At 46.1% G+C, this 22,052-nt stretch overlaps 1 protein-coding gene across 4 annotated transcripts in view; it reads left to right on the top strand.

The window, feature by feature from the left end:
- zfyve9a (zinc finger, FYVE domain containing 9a) overlaps positions 1 to 22,052 on the top strand; it is a 68,895-nt gene that overhangs the window by 42,555 nt on the left and 4,288 nt on the right. For all 4 annotated transcript variants that reach the window (XM_083781619.1, XM_083781618.1, XM_083781617.1 and 1 more), the window contains 8 exons: positions 2,765 to 2,989; positions 4,744 to 4,826; positions 5,006 to 5,110; positions 8,809 to 8,959; positions 13,764 to 13,844; positions 14,151 to 14,316; positions 15,339 to 15,444; positions 15,855 to 16,037. In XM_083781619.1, the coding sequence (XP_083637745.1) occupies positions 2,765 to 2,989; positions 4,744 to 4,826; positions 5,006 to 5,110; positions 8,809 to 8,959; positions 13,764 to 13,844; positions 14,151 to 14,316; positions 15,339 to 15,444; positions 15,855 to 16,037 (1,100 nt within the window). The remainder of the gene's footprint in view (positions 1 to 2,764; positions 2,990 to 4,743; positions 4,827 to 5,005; positions 5,111 to 8,808; positions 8,960 to 13,763; positions 13,845 to 14,150; positions 14,317 to 15,338; positions 15,445 to 15,854; positions 16,038 to 22,052) is intronic.

The following is a 22,052-nucleotide window of genomic DNA, read 5'->3' as shown; positions in this document are numbered from 1 at the left end:
TTGCTATATCAGTAACAGTCGCCCCGTCTCTCCGGCTCTTTAGCAAAGGAAAATAAATGTTCAGGTCATGCTAGGGACCAATGGCCTGACAGCGTGTCATGGGTTCGAATCCCCATCCCAACGACCTTTTCTGCGTGTCACTGCCCATCTCCCCCCCCCCCATTCCTGTCAGTCTACTCTCCTATAAATAAAGCCCCAAAAAACTTAAAAAAAGGATAGGAACCAATTTCATAATCAAGATAAAGCACTCCACAAAGATCATTTACTGTATCATCTTACATTTTTATAGTGTTCCAGATCCAGTTTTTTGTCTGATCATTTTCATCTGCTCAGCTTCCATAGGGCCCCCCACCTCCCCTTTTGTCCTGCATTCGGCCTCCACACGCGGCGAAGTGAGCACCAGCTAATATCGGGTGACTTTGACGGCTCTCTTTGCCTCTCCCAGGCTGGTTCTGGTGGTTACATGTTCACAGTTCACGTGCAAACTCAAGGGCTCTCCGCGCTGCAGAAGGGGGGAAGCCGGGCTCGCGTTGTCACTGTCGTTTCAGATCTACGCAACGTCTGTCACTCTGGTCCCACGCCGTCTCCTCGCCATTTGCTAGGGTTGCTGTTTTATGGCCAGGTGCCATTATTTATTTATTTTATTTACGTACCATCTCGACACTCGTAACCTCTCCCCAGATAATTAGTAATACGAAGCCCCACATGTGTAATACAAGGTTGCAGGCGGAGCTCGCACCGGTGGTTATAAGCTTTTATAAGTGCTGAAAATAGCCGACCTACAAGCATCCACAACACGTCGTGAGCTTGTAGGTCCGCTATTTTTGGATTAGGCTTTAAACCTAATTGTAATGTTATGCCTTGTCGTGTAATGTTACATAGTGACTCGGCATGTTTTTCAGTCGGAAATTTGTTGTTTTCACCGAGTCAAAAGTATGAATTAGAGTGACCATCAGCTCCCTACGTTTGGAGAGTGTTTTTTTCCCGTGGTAGATTAAGCCAGTCTTTTATCCACAATAATCTGGGAGAATAAATTGACACGTACTAAGCCACGCAGCCACTTCATATTCAGCCCTTCAAAGGATGATGAGAATTAGAATTCCAATTCCTTGTCTTCTCTGCCTTAGTTGCTTTTCCTTTTCTCACACTTCCTCCATCCTCCACATCCCATCCCCCCTCTCTTTCTAAAATCTCCACCTTTCCCCTGTCGTACATATATATATATATATATATATATATACTGCAACATTAACTGCTTTCAACCTTTTGACCCTATTTTGGGCTGGCGAGTTCTTTTTCAGACATTTTCACCATTTTATAGGTGAACATTTCAAAGAGTTCTTCAAAGTGTATGTTTGTGTGTGTGTGTGTGTGTGTGTGTGTGTGTGTGTGTGTGTGTGTGTGTGTGTGTGTGTGTGTGTGTGTGTGTGTATTCTCCACTATTACCATTTATTTTTAAATAGGGCTTAAAGGAGTAGTTCACCCCCAAAGAATGACTTATTATCAATTACACACCTTGTGAAGCATTGAATTCATGGAGATTTTGTTTGTTTTTGTTTTGCAATAATAAGCCAATAATTTGATAACCGGCGGAGACTCTTTGCGTGCGGTGAACTACTCCTTTAAGTGGTTAAGCCACATTTTTTCCTCCTCCACCAACTCTCTCACACCTCCCCATCTTTTCCTCACTCCTGTCGTGTGTGTGTGTGTGTGTGTGTGTGTGTGTGTGTGCGTGTGCGTGCGGGGGTGAGGGGGTTATGAAAGTGGCCACGTGAGCAGCATGACGCTAGTGAGAAAGGACACTCACTCCACTCACAGAATCTACGCGGCGGTGTCCTTGAACTGCCGTCCTCTGGTTGTGGCCGCGGCAGGAAGCCACCAGTCGGTCGTACCATAGTGCCGCTGTCCAGTCAGAATCCTTGTATCTCCATGTCGTTGCCATAAGGGCAGAAACCTCTTATATTCTAGCCTTTTGTGTTTTTCCCTCCTTGATCATACGACAGTGTCACACAAAAGCATCAAAAGTAGCAAATCTGCAAGCTCGAAAAACGCCTTGAAATGCTTGTTGATCTGATACTTTTGATGCATTTGAATTTTAATCCTGAAAAGTAACAGTTTTGGACATTCCACCCGACAGAGACGATATTTCTTCTTTTTCTTTATTAATCAATGCCCTATTTCATACTTTGATGTGCAAAAGTAGCAAAAAGAACAGAACTACAAGCTACAAGGTTTCCATCCGACAACACAGATATGCAGTTAGGTTGTAAAAATAAATACTGTTAGCTTAAACTTGGATAAATGAAAGAATACATTTTTTAAGTTATTTTTTTACTCCACTCACCGAATAAGCGTAATGTCCCTGCATGATGCAACGGCTCTCACCCTCTCCACGGTCCATCTGAATAAATCATTAACAAATACACTCCCTTCATCTCCTCCCGTCAGCACTTTGCAATGCCATGTGAGAGTGAGTGGTCTAGCCAACACCACCGCTGGACTCCTGAATCACTGCCCTCCACACTCCCTTATCTAGCATCAGGGTCTTGAGCTCTGTCGCATCACAGTGCATCTACGTAAACATTTGAACTTATTCCAAACATTTTCTAACCATATTTGTTTTTTTAATTCATAAATGGCAGATGTACAAGCTCGCAGCTTCTGTTCTAAACCACTGTTCTAAAGAGTTTGCTTAAAAGCTGGTGTTGCTATATGTGATATACAGTATCAGAACACTGTGCTCCCGTCTGCTCCATCCATCCAGGCACCGTGCTGAGCCACCTGAGTCACTCGTTCTTCACACAGAGCTTCCTGGGCAGCAGGGAGCACGGCGGCTTCATCTACATCAGCCCGTCCTTCCAGTCGGTGACGGACCTGCTGCTGCCCAACCCTCCCTACCTGTTCGCCGTCCTCATCCAGAAGTGGGAGACGCCCTGGGCCAAGGTGTTCCCCATACGCCTCATGCTGCGGCTGGGGGCTGAGTACCGATGTAAGTGGAGAAGGCAGGGGGTTGATTGGGCCAGAATCAAACTTTTGCCACAGACATATTTGTCACGGGTTTTTTTGGTCACGTGATCCAAACGTGTGAAGTGTCACAAAGTAGCTGCGGAAAAACTCATTATGTCTCATAAGTTATCAGAATTGCCCAATAAAACAAATCCAACATAACTCGGGAAACTCGTGTTTAGCAGAGAAACATTTTCGTGCCAAGGAGGACGCAGGGATTTAAAAAATAAATAAATTGTGCCTTAAAGAAAGAAAAGAAAAGAAAAAAATAGCGGATGTACAAGCTCGCAGCGTGAGCCATGTCATGAAGCCTTGTGAGGGATTTGGCTCAAGAGGCACTTTATTCTGACACCAAATCCCCTCCTGCTGCCTGATCCGCCTACCTCGTACTGGCGTTGCCGTACTCATAAAGAGTTCCTGGCTCCGCCCCTGCTGAGGAGATTCCTGAGACAGGTTTTCAGGCTAATTAGATCTCCAGCAGATGCATCAATATATGGTGATTCGTTTCCAGCTGTTTTGCAGAGATAAGGCCAAAAATAGATGTTCATAAGGAGCTTTGTAGAGTCCTGCTGAAATCGCTGTCTTATTTTTTGCGCTTCTGTGGATTAACCCCCACTACTTTCCCTACAGGAGGCACAGTATTTATGTCTATGTGAGATTCTGTGCTTGGTTAAGCCATTAATACCTGAGGCTACAAATGCCTTCTAAAGTACGTTTTCAAAGAAAAACATGTTGCCAAGGAGCCCCAAAATAATATGTTATTGTATATCACAGTGTGTGTGTGTGTATATATATATATATATATATATATATATATATATATAATGACTAGGCTTTCCCGGTTTTCATGGGTTAATGTTTGATGTCAACACAGTACAGACTTAGGCCTGTCACAATTATCACATAATCGCCTGATAAGCTATTTTTGCTGAAGAGGGATGGTGTAGAGAAAAAAGATTTGAGGGTTTAAGTGTTTAAATGTCAGAAAACGCACATAACATGAATCCAATATGTAGTGGCGGGGTCCCTGCTTCATCTCTCTCTCAGCTTAGGCAGGGGATCTCAACCTGTGGGTCGAGACCCTCAGGGGGGTCCCCACGTGCTTTTTGGCAGGTCCCCAGCTGACATTAAAGTGAAAACTTAAGGACGTTTAAGACATTTTTAATACCAGAAAAAAAAGAAAAAGACCCTGTACAGTGGACTTCTAGTCTGCTCGTCATGTTTCAGGGCTGACTACTGGTGTAGTGTGAACTAGATACCATATTCTCAATATCAACTCTCAATTAATATACATACCAATCAATCAACTCCAAAGCAAGACTAGCGAAAATAATGCTATCTTTGTTTGTTTTGGTGAGAAGCTCTGTGTTGCCAGATTCTGTGAGTGAAACAAGCGACCAGGTCTATGAAAACAAATCCAAAAGAAGTTTCATCACTTGAGCCCTACATCAGCTATTTTTAAAAAGAATCATGAAAGCAAGCCCAAATAAGCAACTCCACTTCAGAAATAAGCCCAAATTATAAAGCAACGGGCAACTATGAATATTAAGCTATGTTACAGGAAAACTAGCCTCCCATTTGTGGATTTCCGCAAAAAAAAGCATTAGCACAAACCGCAGCATTGGTAGAACCACTTCGGTGTGACACCATGCGCCCTACAGTAAATGTGATTCTACCTTCTAGGTTGATGTGTGTTAAACTTGGATGCTGTAACAACTGAACACTTTATCTTTCCAGTCTATCCCTGCCCGCTGTTCAGTGTACGGTTCAGAAAACCTCTCTTTGGAGAAACTGGTCACACCATCATGAATCTACTAGCAGTAAGAGCTTTTTTTTCACTTATTTCCCATTGTTTTTTTAATCCCATTTTGTCTCTCACTACGCATGAAATTGTGGTTCAAACTATTTCTTTGTGCCGTAGGACATCCGTAGCTATCAGTACTATTTCTCCGTACCGTAGGACTTCCGTAACTATCCGTGCTGTTTCTCTGTGCCGTAGGACTTCCGTAACTATCAGTACACATTGCCGGTGGTGAAAGGTCTGGTGGTGGACATGGAGGTGAAGAAGACCTGCATTAAGATCCCCAGTAACCGCTACAATGAGGTGAGACACTAATTTAAAAGCCTCACAGTTCCTCCTGTCTTGTATCTCGTTAATTGTTAATTGCCGTTACGACATTCTTCAATTAAACTTAACAGTTAACAGTTAAACGAAAATTCTGCGGTTCATTGGGTGGTTTTCTGTGAATGTAATGCTGTCTGTATGCACGTGTGGCCGAGTAAAAAAGTCCCCCGCACCGCCACAGAAACGTCTCTGCGTTTGCATGTGATGTGACAGACAAGACACTTTTCATTTAAATGTATTCCTCATACAAAGATGCCATTGCCTGGCCCTGTATCTCAAATGGTCAAATAAATATTTGATTAAGGAATATAATATGCCTTTTGTATTCTTTCTGTATATCACCAAAATGTAGTTTTTAGACATTGATTCTCAATTTTGTTTTAAATCACCACTTATGAACTAACTGGTTAATCGATCGAAAAGGTTATCAATTATTCATTAATGAATTAATCAATAATTGACATCCCTAATTTAAACGCCTCTACTGTACCGTTTTCTGTCACAATCCCAGTCTAGTGATGTTGATATCATCATCATCATACTATAATCATACTATATCATCATCTTACTATCATCATCATCATCATCATCATCATCATCATCATACTATAATTCTAACAATGAATGAATGTCAGACACACCGGCGTATCTCCTCATTGCCTGCACCAATCGCTCCCACTTTTCACACAGGCATTGACCATAATAATATGGAGGTCTTAACGAAGCCATTTTTTCAATAAGATTAATAATGAATTTATTAGTGAATAAAAACCCGTTTATTTGTCCGTGGTCTATCTCCGACCGAGCCACACTATTAGCACACATCTCTCCATGACAAAAAAAATCTGCACGCTCCCAGAATCCAGCTAGGCTACATTTTACCGACGCAACTGTCATATTTACTGTACAGATATTGTTTTTACATCACCACACGATCCCACGGGCAAAGTTGCTGTGAGGTCATAATCGTCACACTTCTCCACCAGCACAGAGGCACCTACCCTTTTTCACACCGCCCCCAGGCAGGCATCTGACCACACGGGGAAAACAACTCATACTACAGCTATTCCCAGGGCTCGACAGTGCGACTAGGTACTCGCATTTGCGACTAAAAATATCACAGTGCGAGTTGTAAAATTTGATTTGTAGCACAGGTGCGACTACAGGATTTGACCATTCAATCGTGATAAAGACAAGTCTCTGTCTACAGCAAGTGCACATTCTATTGTCGCGGTTCTATACCTAAATTTATATTTCTGAACGGCGGTGTCATTCGCCAAAAAGAGCAGAGCTAAAAGCTAACAATGTGTCGAGGCTCAATGCGGTGTTCATTTGAAGATCTGTCCCTTTGCTCCCACCGCACCGCCCCTCCCTGTGTTGCTGCTCAGTTCTCTTCTCTGTAGACAGAAGGACTTGCTAGGACCCCGACACGTTGAAACGGTTGAATACTAAAGTTATTTAGAAAGTTTGTAATGTTAAAACATCACTTGATATAACTTTTAACCAAACGTGGGTGAAACAGCGTGCAGCCGCGCACGTAAAGAGTGCACGTGCGCACACACATTGGAGTGGACGGATTGATTGATATACCAAAACAACCCTTGCTTAGCACCTCGCTAAAAGCGTGTGCGCAGGCTACTCTAAGGTGGGCACCCACTGTCGTTATAGGAACCTTCTGCCCTTGCCTGGCTGGATATATTAGTCAGTGCCTAGCTCAGGTCCATAACTCTAAATGCAACGCTTCTGAACTGAAGCAGTCAAAGCCAAGGAGAATGTTACATTACTAATTCACCATCGAGTAGCCTCTGCACTGTCTAAATGTCACACTCACATGATGGAACAGCAAGATAAAAACAGATAGTCTGTCTGTCCATCCATTCATAAAATGAATTGACTATCTATCTATCTATCTATCTATCTATCTATCTATCTATCTGCATACCAAACTAATAGTCTATCAGTATAAAAACAAATTGATTATATAGATTATATAAAAAATATGATATCCAGATTAATATCAATATTGTGATCATTTCTGAAAAGATATTGTGATATAATATTTTGTCATATTGCCTGCCCCTACCTCATATCACTTTATTAAAGACAAATCACACCTGTGTGAAGTGAGGGGCACTCTTATCATCATACATCATGATTTAATTTAAGTCATATTTAGCAGAATTTTGACCTAATTTCGTTATCACTTGGACACCCAGCAACATATCCATATCCACTATTCCACTTTTGTGCCCAACCCAACTTCCCAAAACCATCTGTAAACAATTCCCCACACTGAACATAATTTGCTGTTCATATAAGAACGGGTAAGGACTAGTATGATTAATTGATTGATTCTTTATTTAAGTGTCATGCTTCTGAAGAAGCCCAGCCCATATGAACTTACAGGACACTTGATCAAGTGAATACTAAACTTACACCCAAGATTCTTGCATGGCAGATTACATAATACAAAATAAAATAAAATACGCCATTAGACCTGTAACCGGAGACACATGATATAACTTGAAGAGCTGGGATTGTCTTCAACTCCAGGCTCTAGAAACAAACTGCTGCTGTTCTAAATACTTCATTATTAAATAACCACTCTAACTTCTGAACATCATCTTCCCAGATATAAGTGGCACATCTGTTATCCGGGCGCTTGTGGCGTTGGCTTGTGCGTTCCTCAACCGCCGGTTGATGAGTAAGGGTCCTTTTACATGGCCAGGAGGACTGTGACAAATAAACCAGTTTATTATTTTAGTTTTTTAACCACTTGAACATTCACCAGAAACAACAGATCTACAAGTTGCTGTTTCTGGCGAAGGAACCAAGCAGAAACATTACAGAGCCAAGTTGTGTGGCTTGGCCAACGTGTCGTTTGGCCACCGAACGCGGCAACAGATGGAAGCCCAGCAACATGAACACTAGGACCGTTTGACAACAGCATGTCAACGCCCGGCCTTTTAACGCAGCGAGTGGGCTAAAAATGGCTCCCGATTTTTCATTTTCAAGCTGTGAAGGACAGATTCAAAGAAACGCCATCCGTCAATGAGTCACTGAAGGAAATTAATAGTTTTTTTTTTCTTTTTTTTTTGCGAGTAATGATATCCGTGCTATTCATAATGTGTCAGTGTCCTCGTCCAATCTGTCATCTCGAACGCAACCCACTTAACAAGAAAAAAGAAACACTTCACCCATGTGCCCAACGCAATTAAGGCTTAACCCAATTTAGTCCCCAAACGCCCTGTCAAGCAGCTTAACCCATTAAGACCGGTAAAGTGTCATTTTATACTAATACAAAATAACAAAATAATAATACAAAATAACAGATGTACAAGCTCATAAGCGTGGCACGATGAGCTTTTAGATCTGCTATTTTAGAAAAATCTGAACATTTGTTCCAACAATATCCATGTTTAAAAGCAAACATTTTTTTGTCTTTGCTTCTGGGGGTCCCTGGAACTAAATGTTTTGAGATGGGGATTGCCGGCCAAATGAACGCATACAAGTTTGGTTGGTCCTTGACATGGAAAAGGTTTTGAGCACCACTGATGTATATCAACATACGTTTCATCAGAACACTATCAGAATTCAGACAGAAGACATTTAGTAGAATCGGGTCCTTGCGGGTCTTAATGGCTTAATTATACACAGAGAATGTTTGTCCTTTCCAGCTCATGAAGGCGATGAACAAGTCCAACGAGCACGTGCTGGCCATGGGGGCGTGCTTCAACGACCGGGCCGACTCGCACCTGGTGTGCGTTCAGAACGACGACGGCAACTACCAGACGCAGGCCATCAGCATCCACCATCAGCCCCGTAAAGGTAACTACTAACTAACTACCACCAGCATCCACCACCAGCCCCCTACAGGTACTAAGTTAACTACCACTATCATCCACCACCAGCCCCCTACAGGTACTAACTAACTACCACCAGCATCCACCACCAGCCCCCTACAGGTACTAAGTTAACTACCACCATCATCCACCACCAGCCCCCTACAGGTACTAACTAACTACCACCAGCATCCACCACCAGCCCCCTACAGGTACTAACTAACTACCACCAGCATCCACCACCAGCCCCCTACAGGTACTAACTAACTACCACCATCATCCACCACCAGCCCCCCTACAGGTACTAACTAACTACCACCAGCATCCACCACCAGCCCCCCTACAGGTACTAACTAACTACCACTATCATCCACCACCAGCCCCCTACAGGTACTAACTAACTACCACTATCATCCACCACCAGCCCCCTACAGGTACTAACTAACTACCACTATCATCCACCACCAGCCCCCTACAGGTACTAACTAACTACCACCAGCATCCACCACCAGCCCCCCTACAGGTACTAACTAACTACCACTATCATCCACCACCAGCCCCCTACAGGTACTAACTAACTACCACTATCATCCACCACCAGCCCCCTACAGGTACTAACTAACTACCACCATCATCCACCACCAGCCCCCTACAGGTACTAACTAACTACAACCAGCATCCACCACCAGCCCCCTACAGGTACTAACTAACTACCACCAGCATCCACCACCAGCCCCCTACAGGTACTAAGTTAACTACCACCATCATCCACCACCAGCCCCCCTACAGGTACTAAGTTAACTACCACTATCATCCACCACCAGCCCCCTACAGGTACTAACTAACTACCACCAGCATCCACCACCAGCCCCCTACAGGTACTAACTAACTACCACCATCATCCACCACCAGCCCCCTACAGGTACTAACTAACTACCACCAGCATCCACCACCAGCCCCCTACAGGTACTAACTAACTACCACCAGCATCCACCACCAGCCCCCTACAGGTACTAACTAACTACCACCAGCATCCACCACCAGCCCCCTACAGGTACTAACTAACTACCACTATCATCCACCACCAGCCCCCTACAGGTACTAACTAACTACCACCATCATCCACCACCAGCCCCCTACAGGTACTAACTAACTACCACCATCATTCACCACCAGCCCCCTACAGGTACTAACTAACTACCACCATCATCCACCACCAGCCCCCTACAGGTACTAACTAACTACCACCATCATTCACCACCAGCCCCCTACAGGTACTAACTAACTACCACCATCATCCACCACCAGCCCCCTACAGGTACTAACTAACTACCACCACCAGCCCCCTACAGGTACTAAGTTAACTACCACCAGCATCCACCACCAGCCCCCTACAGGTACTAACTAACTACCACCATCATTCACCACCAGCCCCCTACAGGTACTAACTAACTACCACCATCATCCACCACCAGCCCCCTACAGGTACTAACTAACTACCACCACCAGCCCCCTACAGGTACTAAGTTAACTACCACCAGCATCCACCACCAGCCCTGTAGGTAACTATTCGTGTTGTAGTCGAGTCCACCTAAAGCGAGTCCGAGTCAAGACCAAGTGTGGGAGGGGTCCGAATCGTGTAGGTCCTACACTGTATTATTTAACTAGACAGCTCTCCTATGATGTTAATGTGAATGGGCTCCTCATAATATCCTCATAACATTTATTTCGTTGCATTGTAGGGACTTGGGAGTAGGGGGGGTCCCTTGGTCCGAGACCGAGTCAAGTCCAAGTGAAATTATGGGCGAGACCGAGATGAGACAGAGTAAATGAAACTTTGGGCTTGAGACCTGACTCGAGATCAGTGCCTTACCAAAGTTGGTTTCGGCAGCAGTTCTTGCACGTCCAAGAATTTTTAACCATCATAATATAAAGAGTATATATAAGAGTGTGGTTGATTTGTGAGGAACTCGCAATTGATATCCATTTATGGACAGGCTCTAACATTCAGTCTTAGAGTGGACAGGCTCTAACATTCAGTCTTAGAGTGGACAGGCTCTAACATTCAGTCTCAGAGTGGACAGGCTCTAACATTCAGTCTTAGAGTGGACAGGCTCTAACATTCAGTCGCTAGACACCGCTTGTCTTGCTGCAAATAAAGTGGGTTGCCAAGTCCGCATATTTTACTTACACACACTCCAACTCGCTTATAATTTGCGGACCTGGCAACAATCCATACCATCTCTCCATTGGCTCTTCCGTCACCACACACACGCACACACAAGCACACACCTGGAAGCCATCGCCCACTCCACAGTGTGATCTCCTCTGGAGAAGAGAAACAGCGGACTGGAGGAGGAGGAATTGTCGCCACACAATTTTGCTTATTCCTTCTAAATCTCTGTATATAAAATATAGCTAACTCATCGAAACTCTTAGTTACAATCAATATTGTTCTTCGCCAACAGTTGGTTTGTGCCAAAGTATTACAATTATACAGTTCGCATTGGGCAATTCCACTGCCACGCATTCCCAGCCATTTACCATGATCTCGGTGGTTTGACCCAGAGCCAACTAATAGAAGAGTTACGACATTGAGGGGGAAGAAACCGAGCACTCGAGCACTGAACATGCAGCCTGAACTGAACGGTTTCGGGAGACAAACATAGCAGTTACTTTTGCACGCTTGATGCTACACAGACCATGCTAATGCCTGCTCTAAAGCTAATGTTGACAGCCTGACTGTGTGTGTGCGTCCTTGCTGGAGAGAGAGGCAGGCAGAGGGCTCTCGTCTGGGAGTGCACGCGCGCGCACACACACACACACACACACACACACATGCACGCCCGTGTGTGTGTGTGTGTGTGTGTGTGTGGAGTTTATGCTTTGAGAATTTCTGCCCTCTTCCATGGCATTTGCAAAAAACCAAGCATTCTGTTGATAACAGTATTTAAAACTTGAAAAGCACTAAAGCAGTGGTTCTGAACCTGTGGTCTGGGGACCACCAGTGACCAGTGGTCCTTGAGGGGGTTCCAGGTGGTCCCCAGCTAAATGATGGAGACTTTGTAACCAAATTAACCCGTATAGATCTTTAGCTCTTGAGAGTGTAACATTAAACCAAGTGGGTCCATTTGGTTCAATTTCACACTCTCAAAGTTGAATAATTGTTAAACATCTGCATTACTTGGACACAATTTGAGAATGTAGAAAAAACATGTTATTTTGATCAATGGTATCAATGGTATCAATGGTTATCTCTCCTAATGGTACCAACATCAATACAGTTCTTTAGTTTGGGTCTGGAAGGCTAAATGTCATCAAATGGTGGTCCGTGGCTCAAATGCAGAATAAATAATGGGCCTTGTAATGAAGAATCTTGACAACCACTGATTTAAGTTTGCCATTCATCGCAATTAACTATCATGTGATTAATCAATCATGCGATTAATCGCGATTACATATTTGAATCGATTGACAGCCCTATTATTATATAAGACGGAGGCAACAATTGTGCAAATAGCCAATCCACAAGTTCACAACGACCAACGATCTGCTATTTCAAAACATTTATCTGTAGAACCATTCTGTTGCTTGTCTGGGTGGGGGGTCCCCAGTTCAAATATGATTACTTTGGCGGGTCACAGCCTGAAAAGGCTCCTATAATTGCTAGCCTACCACTTTGATATTAACAAAAAACATATTGTAACTTGTATTGCGTAGCCTTATGTAACTATTCATTTATTCACTCCCAAAATCCATTTGGCAAAAAAAAAAATCACACCTGTGTGGGGCGCTTACTTCGCATTCTCTCATGTTTGGCTAGTCGCTAGTTGATGTCAAGGTGATGTATGTTTGCTCAGCAGTTGCTGATGTCTGCTCAGGAGGTTTGAGTGTTTACTCAGACCGAAAACAAATTAGAGGGAACATTACCACGGAACACCACACCAACCCTTCGCGGGGACCCCCCTTATATTAAACACATATAGATACGGAAGCTGCTGGTTATTATTCATGATGAATTAATTATTGTTTGGTCACTATTTCGGGGTAATATAGTTAAGCAATTAAATTAAACTTTTGAAGGGGAGAACTGGGCAAAATTGCTACTCTTGACAGGTAGAAACCCTGGCCCAGGCCTCCACACTGACAGAACTGTCCTGTTGACTGCTGTGCAAACTATCCCACATTTTATTTATTTTGCCACTGAATATCTATCTTACTTGATGTGAAGAGTGGGATTTTGAGATTGGAGTGTTGGACCCATTGGTTGCAGAAGCAAGCTGACCTGTTTGAGACTTCAATTAAAAAAAACAGTTGTTTTTCTATGACTTTATTAACGTCTTGTTCAATACTCACTATAGATTTGTATTTAGTAAATCATCTGTCATTTTATTCTATGATCTCATCAGGGAATTAATGTTATTATCTTAATACTGAGAGTAATAGATTGTACTGAAGGGCTCGATTTTCATCCATCAACACGTTGTGAGCTTGTAGATTGGCTATTTTAACTATTCAAAGATGTCTTTCAAAATAGTAAAAGGTAGTTTAGGGATAAGGGGTTGAGCATGGATGAAAACAGAGCCCTAAGTGTACTATAACCTTGTAATGTCCCCATGACCGTCTCCCGTCCCCGTCCCCCCAAATGGGTTTGGTACCCATAAAACCCTAAAAAGTATTTGCGCCGCATCCCCCGCACACTGTCACCTTTTACACCCTCGTCTGTTTGCATGCCTGAAGTTGAATTGAAAGTTATTACGGTTAAATTGTCCCTTTCTTGGTCTTTGCAGTGACTGGCGCCTGCTTCTTTGTGTTCAGCGGTGCTTTGAAAGCCTCATCGGGGTACCTAGCCAAGACCAGCATTGTAGAAGGTGAGAACTATGTCTGTGGACCTTTAAACCCCTAGCACTGTACACGTCGAGGTGTGACAACGAAAAAAAAAAAATATGTTTGTGAAATCCTATAATTGGATTTGATAGGTGATTTGTTTTGATCAAGTTTTATTCCGGTTGTTCTCTGATCCGGAAGCCGTAGATTAACTCACGAGGTTGCAGAAGGAAGAGCGCACTCTGTTGTAAACACATAAATCAACAAATGATGTCTATAGACCTCAATGGCAGTAGATGAGCATTGCTGAGAGCATGGTCCTTCTGTTCTCTCCACATGGTGGTGGTCAGATGGCGTGATGGTCCAGATCACGGCGGAGACCATGGACTCTCTACGGCAGGCCCTGAGGGACATGAAGGACTTCACCATCGTCTGTGGGAAGCAGGCTGAGCAGGAGGACAACCAGGAGCACGTCCTCGTTCAGTGGACCGAAGACGACCACAACTTCAACAAGGGGTGAGAGGAACGGACCGGGAGCCCCTAGGGCCACGCAGGGAGACAGGTCCACGCAGGGAGACAGGTCCACGCAGGGAGACAGGTCCACGCAGGGAGACAGGTCCACGCAGGGAGACGGGTCTACACGGGGAGACGGGTCTACGCAGGGAGAAGGGTCCACGCAGGGAGACAGGTCTATGCAGGGAGACAGGTCTACGCAGGGAGACGGGTCTACGCAGGGAGACGGGTCTACGCAGGGAGACGGGTCCACGCAGGGATACGGGTCCACGCAGGGAGACAGGTCCACGCAGGGAGACAGGTCCACGCAGGGACACAATGTGAAATGATGTTACAATGTGAAATGATCCGTACTCATCTTGCGATCGTGTTTTTAAAGATGGAGTGCAGACGGTTGAGCTAACTGTCTGGGCCTTAATATCGCACTTTTAATGGCGGTGGATGGCGGGGAATAATTTCGTTGACGGACCACAGGCTAGCCAAGCGTTACCTAGATGTTGCTAGACGGTAGATATCAGTGAGACCATTCTGAATCAATACATATACATTATAAAAAGACGTCAACAGACGTTCTTGGCACAGATAAAAATGTTATTGGCAACCCGTGCACGCATGCTTATAAATTATCAATCTGGGGGAACCCATTCTGTAAAAAGAAATATGTAAATACATTTTATTCAATGTATTGGAGGATCCTTCTTGAAAGATGAACAAATAATTGGTATATACTGTAGTATACAATAAACACATGCTGGTGTGATGACACATGCCTTCTCCAGACTCTACCTCCTGAAATGTTATAAAGTACATGTGAGGCATGCAAGTGCAATGTCGTGCATTATGTTGAGTCGACGCATGCAAAACTGGTGTAAAATTCAGACGAGAACCAATATAGAAATCAATATAATGTCTATATAATCCGCTCTTATTGCATGCCGCTGTTATCTGCCAAACAAAATCTGACTCCCAACTGTGTGTGTGTGTGTGTGTGTGTGTGTGTGTGTGCGCGTGTGTGATTCACACAGTGTGATCAGCCCCATCGATGGCAAGTCCATGGAGTCCATCACTAGCGTGAAGATCTTCCACGGTTCCGAATTCAAAGCCAACGGAAAGGTCATCCGCTGGACTGAGGTAGCACAGCTGAGCGACCTTTCACAGCACAGCAAACCATAACATTCTGATTATGTTGTTTATAAGTAGAAGTAAAAATACAGAAAATTGGTAATACTTTATAATTATAAGTAAAGGGAAAAAAAGAAAAGAAAAAGAAACCTACTTATTGAAAGTTGATATACTTAGTTATTTTTCACCACGGGTTCTTGGCATTGAAAAGTCTGTGAACCAACCTGCTTTCAGGCCTGAGACCAGATTCTGCAAATGTCTTCTAAATCCTAACAGTTTTTTTAAAACCTATGTTTCTATATCAGTGGTGCGCAAACATGTGTCCTGAGCATGCTGTTAAACTGCTCCGTTGTAACTACCATCGTGAACGTTGTGTGTGTGTGTGTGTGTGTGTGTGTGTGTGTGTGTGTGCTCCTCAGGTGTTCTTCCTGCAGAGTGAAGACCAGCCCAGCGGTCTGACTCTGAGCGACCCGGCCGACCACAGCCGGCTGACGGAGAGTGTGGCACGGGCGTTCTGCGTGGCATTGTGCCCACACCTCAAGCTGCTCAAGGAGGACGGCATGGCCAAGCTGGGCCTGCGCGTCACCCTGGACTCGGAACAGGTACAGTTCTTCTGACTGATTGCTGCAGTGCTGCTATGCTTTGGAAGAGTCCAAGCCCTCCCACATTATGGCACTGTCGGGGCATAATGTTTTTTTTTTTTTCGTTTTTTTTTTTTGTAAAATAATGTTCCACTTGATCGTACTACAGCGTCACACAAAAGCATAAAAAAGTGACATTGAGCTTGTGGATCTCCTACTACAGTAGTTTTACCTACCTTAGCCTACTGATTTCAGGTCCATCCATCCATCCATCTTCAACCGCTTATCCGTAGTCTGTCACGGGGGCAACAGCTCCACCAGAGTGCTCCAAGACTTCCCTCTCTAGAAGTAAATGTCTACACCTCTTCATACCAACGCTCCCCATTCTTCTGTAGTAAAGCTTTTTGGCCTCATTATGTACAAAAGCAATTAATGACTGTATCAGCACACACATACGTATTCCCAATTGAGCTTCATGGGTCATGTCAGTGCTTCATAGAGAAGACCATGTCTCTGGGACTCCGGGTAGCTCAGTCGGTAGCATTTAGACCATACTGTACACATGGGCAACTATACAGCCTGGGGGCCACATGCGGCCCCACCATCACTTGATGTGGCCTGCAAGTTAATATCAGAATACTGATATATTATTGATTTCAGCTGTTACAATTCCAAACATGCAAACATGACTCGCTTTAATTACTTCAGTCTATATATGTAGCTTAATGATTTTAATTTACCGGTAGTTCATAACATTTTTATAACTATAACTAAGTGCATTAAATAAAAAGGTTACTTTTCAGGATTCCAATTCAAAAATTGAAAAAAATATATATTCAGGATTTCAATTCAAAAATAGCTGATCTACAAGCTCAAAACGCTCAACGCGTTTTGAGCTTGTAGATTTGCTATGACAGAAATGTGACCCTCTGGAGAGAGTGTGGAAATATAGTGTCCCTCTCCATCTTGCCCACCCCTGATTTAGAAGGTCATGTGTTCGATCCCAGGCACCGCCAAATCATCATTATGAGTAGCACAGCTTGGGGGCGGCAAGTCACTTTTCGGCCAGTTATAGCGCCACCTTGAGTCTGAGTTGAAATTGTTCATGTGGCATTTCGTCCTCGGCCTAGTGGGAATGTGGGTGCACAATTTCACGGAAATCACGCGATGTGCTCATGATTTGCAGCATTTAGTTTGAAACTGAGCACTCCTGTGAATTTTGGAAGCCAATCTTAACCAATCAGGATGGAGTGTGAGAAATCTGAAAGACCGGTTTCGTTGAATGGCTCTAGAGAGACTGTGTACCAATTTGCGTGATGTTTGGACAAAATCTGTAGGTGTACTGTGCAAAAACTTGTTTTGCACAAAGCGGCCTCCTGGTGGCGCTATAACAGGCCGTTGTGGAAAGTTTGGGGCAGAGGTTCATCGTTGGCATCCAGGGAGTGTGTGTGCAAAATTTGGCATCGATCGGGTTAACGGTGGCCGAGATTAGCTGCTCACGGACGGACGGACGGACACACGGACACACGGACGGACAGAGTGCAAAACATACTCTCCCCACATGCCTTCGGCCTGGTGGAGACAACTATATCATTATATTATATATACTGGTTTCTGCTAGAGCACCCCTTACCTGGCATAGGTGGCGTGCGCGCCCCCTTCCTCCAGCTAAGCGGCCTTTAGCACAGCTAACAGTAGCCTCTACTGGCACAGGCAGCGTCCGCGCTCCCTCCCTCCAGCTTACGGCTCCACCCCTAGCGACCACTAGCGTCCGCGCTCTGGAGGGAGTGGAACCACCTACTCCTCCGATGCCACACCTGATCCCTGAGGGTCAGGACCCTGACACACTGTCCCTGGCGGCCTCAGCCACCCACTTCCATGACTATGATGGTGAGGAGGATGGGGCAGAGGGGGCTTCCGAGGCCTCGGAGCAGGGCTCATACACATCAGCCCAGACCTGTATGACTGAGACGGGGGCGCCGCCCTGTACATGGCTCTTGAACATCAGGGCCTGGCTGGACCGCAGCAGGCGGAGCCAGCCCCGTCAAGCCGATTCTTCAAGAACAAGCCAGCCCCCTCGAGCTTTGCCGTTCCTCACTCGGAGGACTTTCTGAAGGAGCTTATAATATACGACGAATTAGACCGTTCCTCACCCAGGAATCAGCCCAGCTCCTAATCCAGACAACAGTCTTGTCAAAACTCGACTATTGTAACTCCCTCCTTACTGGCCTACCAGCATGTGCACTTAAGCCTCTCCAGCTGATCCAAAATGCCGCAGCTCGCTTGGTCTTCAACCAGCCAAAATTCTCACATGTCTCCCCCCTGCTCCGCTCCCTCCACTGGCTCCCGGTCGCTGCCCGCACAGAATACAAAACTCTGATGCTGGCATTCAAGGCAACCAAAGGTATGGCTCCCCCATATCTTGCAAGTATGATTGAACCCTACAAACCCTCCTGCGCACTCAGATCAGCCAACGCAGGGAAGCTGGAAGTACCCTCACAAAAAACGCCGGGACAACGCTCCACACGTCCCAAACTCTTCTCCCTTCTGGCTCCAAAACTGTGGAATGCACTTCCCATTGCAGTCAGAACTGCAGCATCACTCCCAATCTTCCGCCGTAGTCTGAAAACCCACCTTTTTAGACTCCATCATGGCCCATAGCACTTACCCTACCCCCTTAGATAGCATTTCTGTAGACTTAGATAGCATCTGATACAGACTTATAGCATGTTATGTAGACGGCACTATAATTGCATTGTATATAGTCATAGCACGCCATAGTACATATGTACTGTATAGCATAGTAGTATATATATATAGTTTATATGTATAGTCTCATAATATAGATATTCCACTGTTACTTTCTTAGCTTACGCATGTTTTATGATAAATGCTTTTGTGATGTATTCCCATGCCTTTGTTCTTGATTATTGTAAGTCGCTCTGGAAGAGCGTCTGCTAAATGCCTAAATTGTAAATTGTAAATTGTAGCTTCATACTTGCTGGAGAGACTCGAAGGCTTGCTCTCGTCTCTCTGCCGATGGGCGTACTCTCGCGGCCATGGACAACCCGGAAGGAGTCGGCCTGCTTCGCATGCCGGCTGTGGAGCCCTGCATTGCTTCCTTAGTCGTCGATCCCGACGAGGCGCTACGGCAGGACACCAGGTGCCCCTGACCCCAGTGCAGGACCACCGACGACCTCCTCATAAGGGCTTATGACGCAGGAGCCCGTGCCGGGAGGATCTCTAACTCCCTGTCACACCTCATGCTGGCCCTCTCTGCATCTCTGCAGGCGGACAACGCGAGCACAGAGCCCGCAGACTCCAACACCCTCTGTGACGCATCACTGGAGGCATTCGGCCTCATGTCACGAGAACTTGGACGGATGATGTCCACTCTTGTTCAGGCGCGGCGCCAAGTCTGGCTCTCGCAGGCCAACCTGACTGAGAAAACCAGGGCAACCCTGCGCGGACTCCCAGTGGTGCCGGGAGCGATATTCGGCCCAGCTGCGCGGGAAGCGCTGGACCGCACAATCCGGGCCAGGGAGGACAAGGAGCAGCTGTCAAGCCTGAGGCGAGGGGCCTCCTAACAGGAGCAGAGGCCCCTCGGCCGCCACCCGAGCTCGCCTGCCACAGGCCCCCACTTGGGGCCAGCGTACTGAACAGAGGCGGTGCCATAACCCTGGACGGTCCTCTACTAGGCAGTTTCGAGCCCCGGACCTTGGGGAGCGGAACCACCTTGCAGACTTCCTCTCCCGCCAGAAGCCCCCGTCAGGGGAATGGCGCATCTATCCGAATGTGGTGCACACCATCTGGGCCCGCTTCGGGAGAGCACAGGTGGACCTCTTTGCCTCAGGGGAGTCAACCCACTGCCCTCGCTGGTTCTCCCTAGTGGAAACCGTCAGTCCGCTGGGCCTGGACGCACTGGCGCACCCCTGGCCACAGGAGTTGCTCTATGCATTTCCACCACTTCCTCTGGTACGTACAGTTCTCCAGAGGGTCGTTCAGGAGGGTCACACCATCCTGCTGGTGGCCCCTTTTTGGCCAGGGAGGACATGGTTCCCCCTGATCCACAGCCTCTGTCACGGAGCACCTTAGCGCCTCCCCGACAGGAAGGACCTACTGTCGGAGCTTGGAGGCCGGATCTGGCACCCATGCCCACAACGCCTCCAGCTGTGCGTCTGGCCGCTCAGGGGCCGGAGCCACTGCTGATCAGCCCGGTGAGACACACAATACTGAACGCCAGAGCGCCGTCCACCAGGCTACAGTACGACAACAGGTGGAAGCTGTTTTCCAGCTGGTGTAGGGATCTGGGCGAAGACCCAGTACACTGCCCTGTACCCAAAATCCTGGAGTTCCTGCAATCCCTACTAGGTAAGGGCCGATCCCCCTCTACCTTGAAGGTACGTGGCAGCAATATCCTGCCGGCATGTTGCAATCAATGACCGCACAGTAGGGAGCCACAACCTGGTGTCCCTCTTCCTGAGAGGGGCACAGAGGTTGCATCCCCCGAGAGCTCCGAGAGCTCCGTCATGGGACCTTAACCGGGTACTGGACGCCCTGGGCGGGCCTCCCTTCGAACCCTTGGCACAGGCAGAGCTGAAGTGGGTGTCATGCAAGACAGCTCTTCTCCTGGCCATTACATCGGCAAAGCGCGTCAGTGAACTGCACGCTCTGTCAGTCAGCGAATCATGTCTGAGGTGCAACGCAGACGGCTCGGGGGTCACGCTGTGGCCAAACATAGCATTCCTCCCGAAGGTGCTGTCGCAGGCTCACCTCAACCGGCCTATCAGGCTGGCTCGATTTAACCCCCCAACTGGGGAGCTGACAGACAAACTGGAGCTGTTGTGCCCAGTTCGGGCCCTGAGAGCCTACATTGAAGCTACTGCACGCATCAGGCGGGCAGAGCAGCTATTCCTTTGCCATAGTGGTGTGAACAAAGGCGGCGCTCTCTCCAAGCAGCGCCTGTCCCACTGGATTGTAGACACAATCAGCCACGCCTATGAGGTAAATAACCTCCCCGTACCATCAGGGGTACGGTGCCACTCTACAAGGAGCATTTCCACATCATGGGGTGCCATGAGAGGGGTGCCCTTGGAGGACATTTGTGCCGCCGCCTCATGGGCTTCGGCAGGCACTTTCTCAAGGTACTACAGGGTGAATGTTGCCACTCCCCACCCATTGGACGTGGTCCTCTTCCCCGAATCCTCCAGTTCTACCCTTTGAGGTTTGTAATCAGGATTCCTCGTGACTTGGCTGGTATAAGTCATTCAGTGCTTAAAGCACCGCCTCTGGCGGTCAGCAGGGACGAAATAGAACGATAGGTACGCATGTAACTACGGTTCTATGAGTCCCGAATGACCGCCAGAGCACTCTTGTCACTCAGAATCCTCGTGTTCTTGCGAGAAGATTCTGTAGGGACTGAGCTCCTGGTGACTGCCGGAAGTTATAGACGACTCCGGGTCATCACGGGGTCAAAACATTGACATTGTTGGTATAAAATACTCGACTGCGCATGCGCGAAGGGACATATTCAGTGCTTAAAGCACCGCCTCTGGCGGTCATTCGGGACTCATAGAACCGTAGTTACATACGTAACTATCGATTTATTATTCGTCATACGACGAAAATAGCTGATCTGCAAGCTCACAACTCGATGCATCCGTGACACGTTGTGAGCTTGTAGATCAGCTATTTTCAGAATGCGGAAATATGCAGGTTTTGCTTTCACAATAAAATAATATCAGCTTAAACAAGTTAATTTTGTCCCATATAAAGACAGAAGCAGGAAAAGGATTTCAGATTCTGTGGCATTTAAACATTGTGGGCACCTCAGTGTTAAATTGTCTATTTTTCCCAAAATGTAAAAAAGGAATTAATTTGGATAATGGTAAAAATTGTCACTTTATTAATCCCAAATGGATTTTTTTAAGGTTTGGATTTTATTCCCAATAGGAATGTGTATGTGGTTCTATATGGGCTGTGGCAATAATTTTGACAATATAGCTCGCAGCAACTATATTAACAACTGTATTGGGG

The sequence above is a fragment of the Protomyctophum parallelum genome, assembly GCF_964188405.1.
Source record: "Protomyctophum parallelum genome assembly, chromosome: 14".
NCBI lineage: Eukaryota > Metazoa > Chordata > Actinopteri > Myctophiformes > Myctophidae > Protomyctophum > Protomyctophum parallelum.
This window is presented reverse-complemented; position numbering and strand designations above follow the sequence as displayed.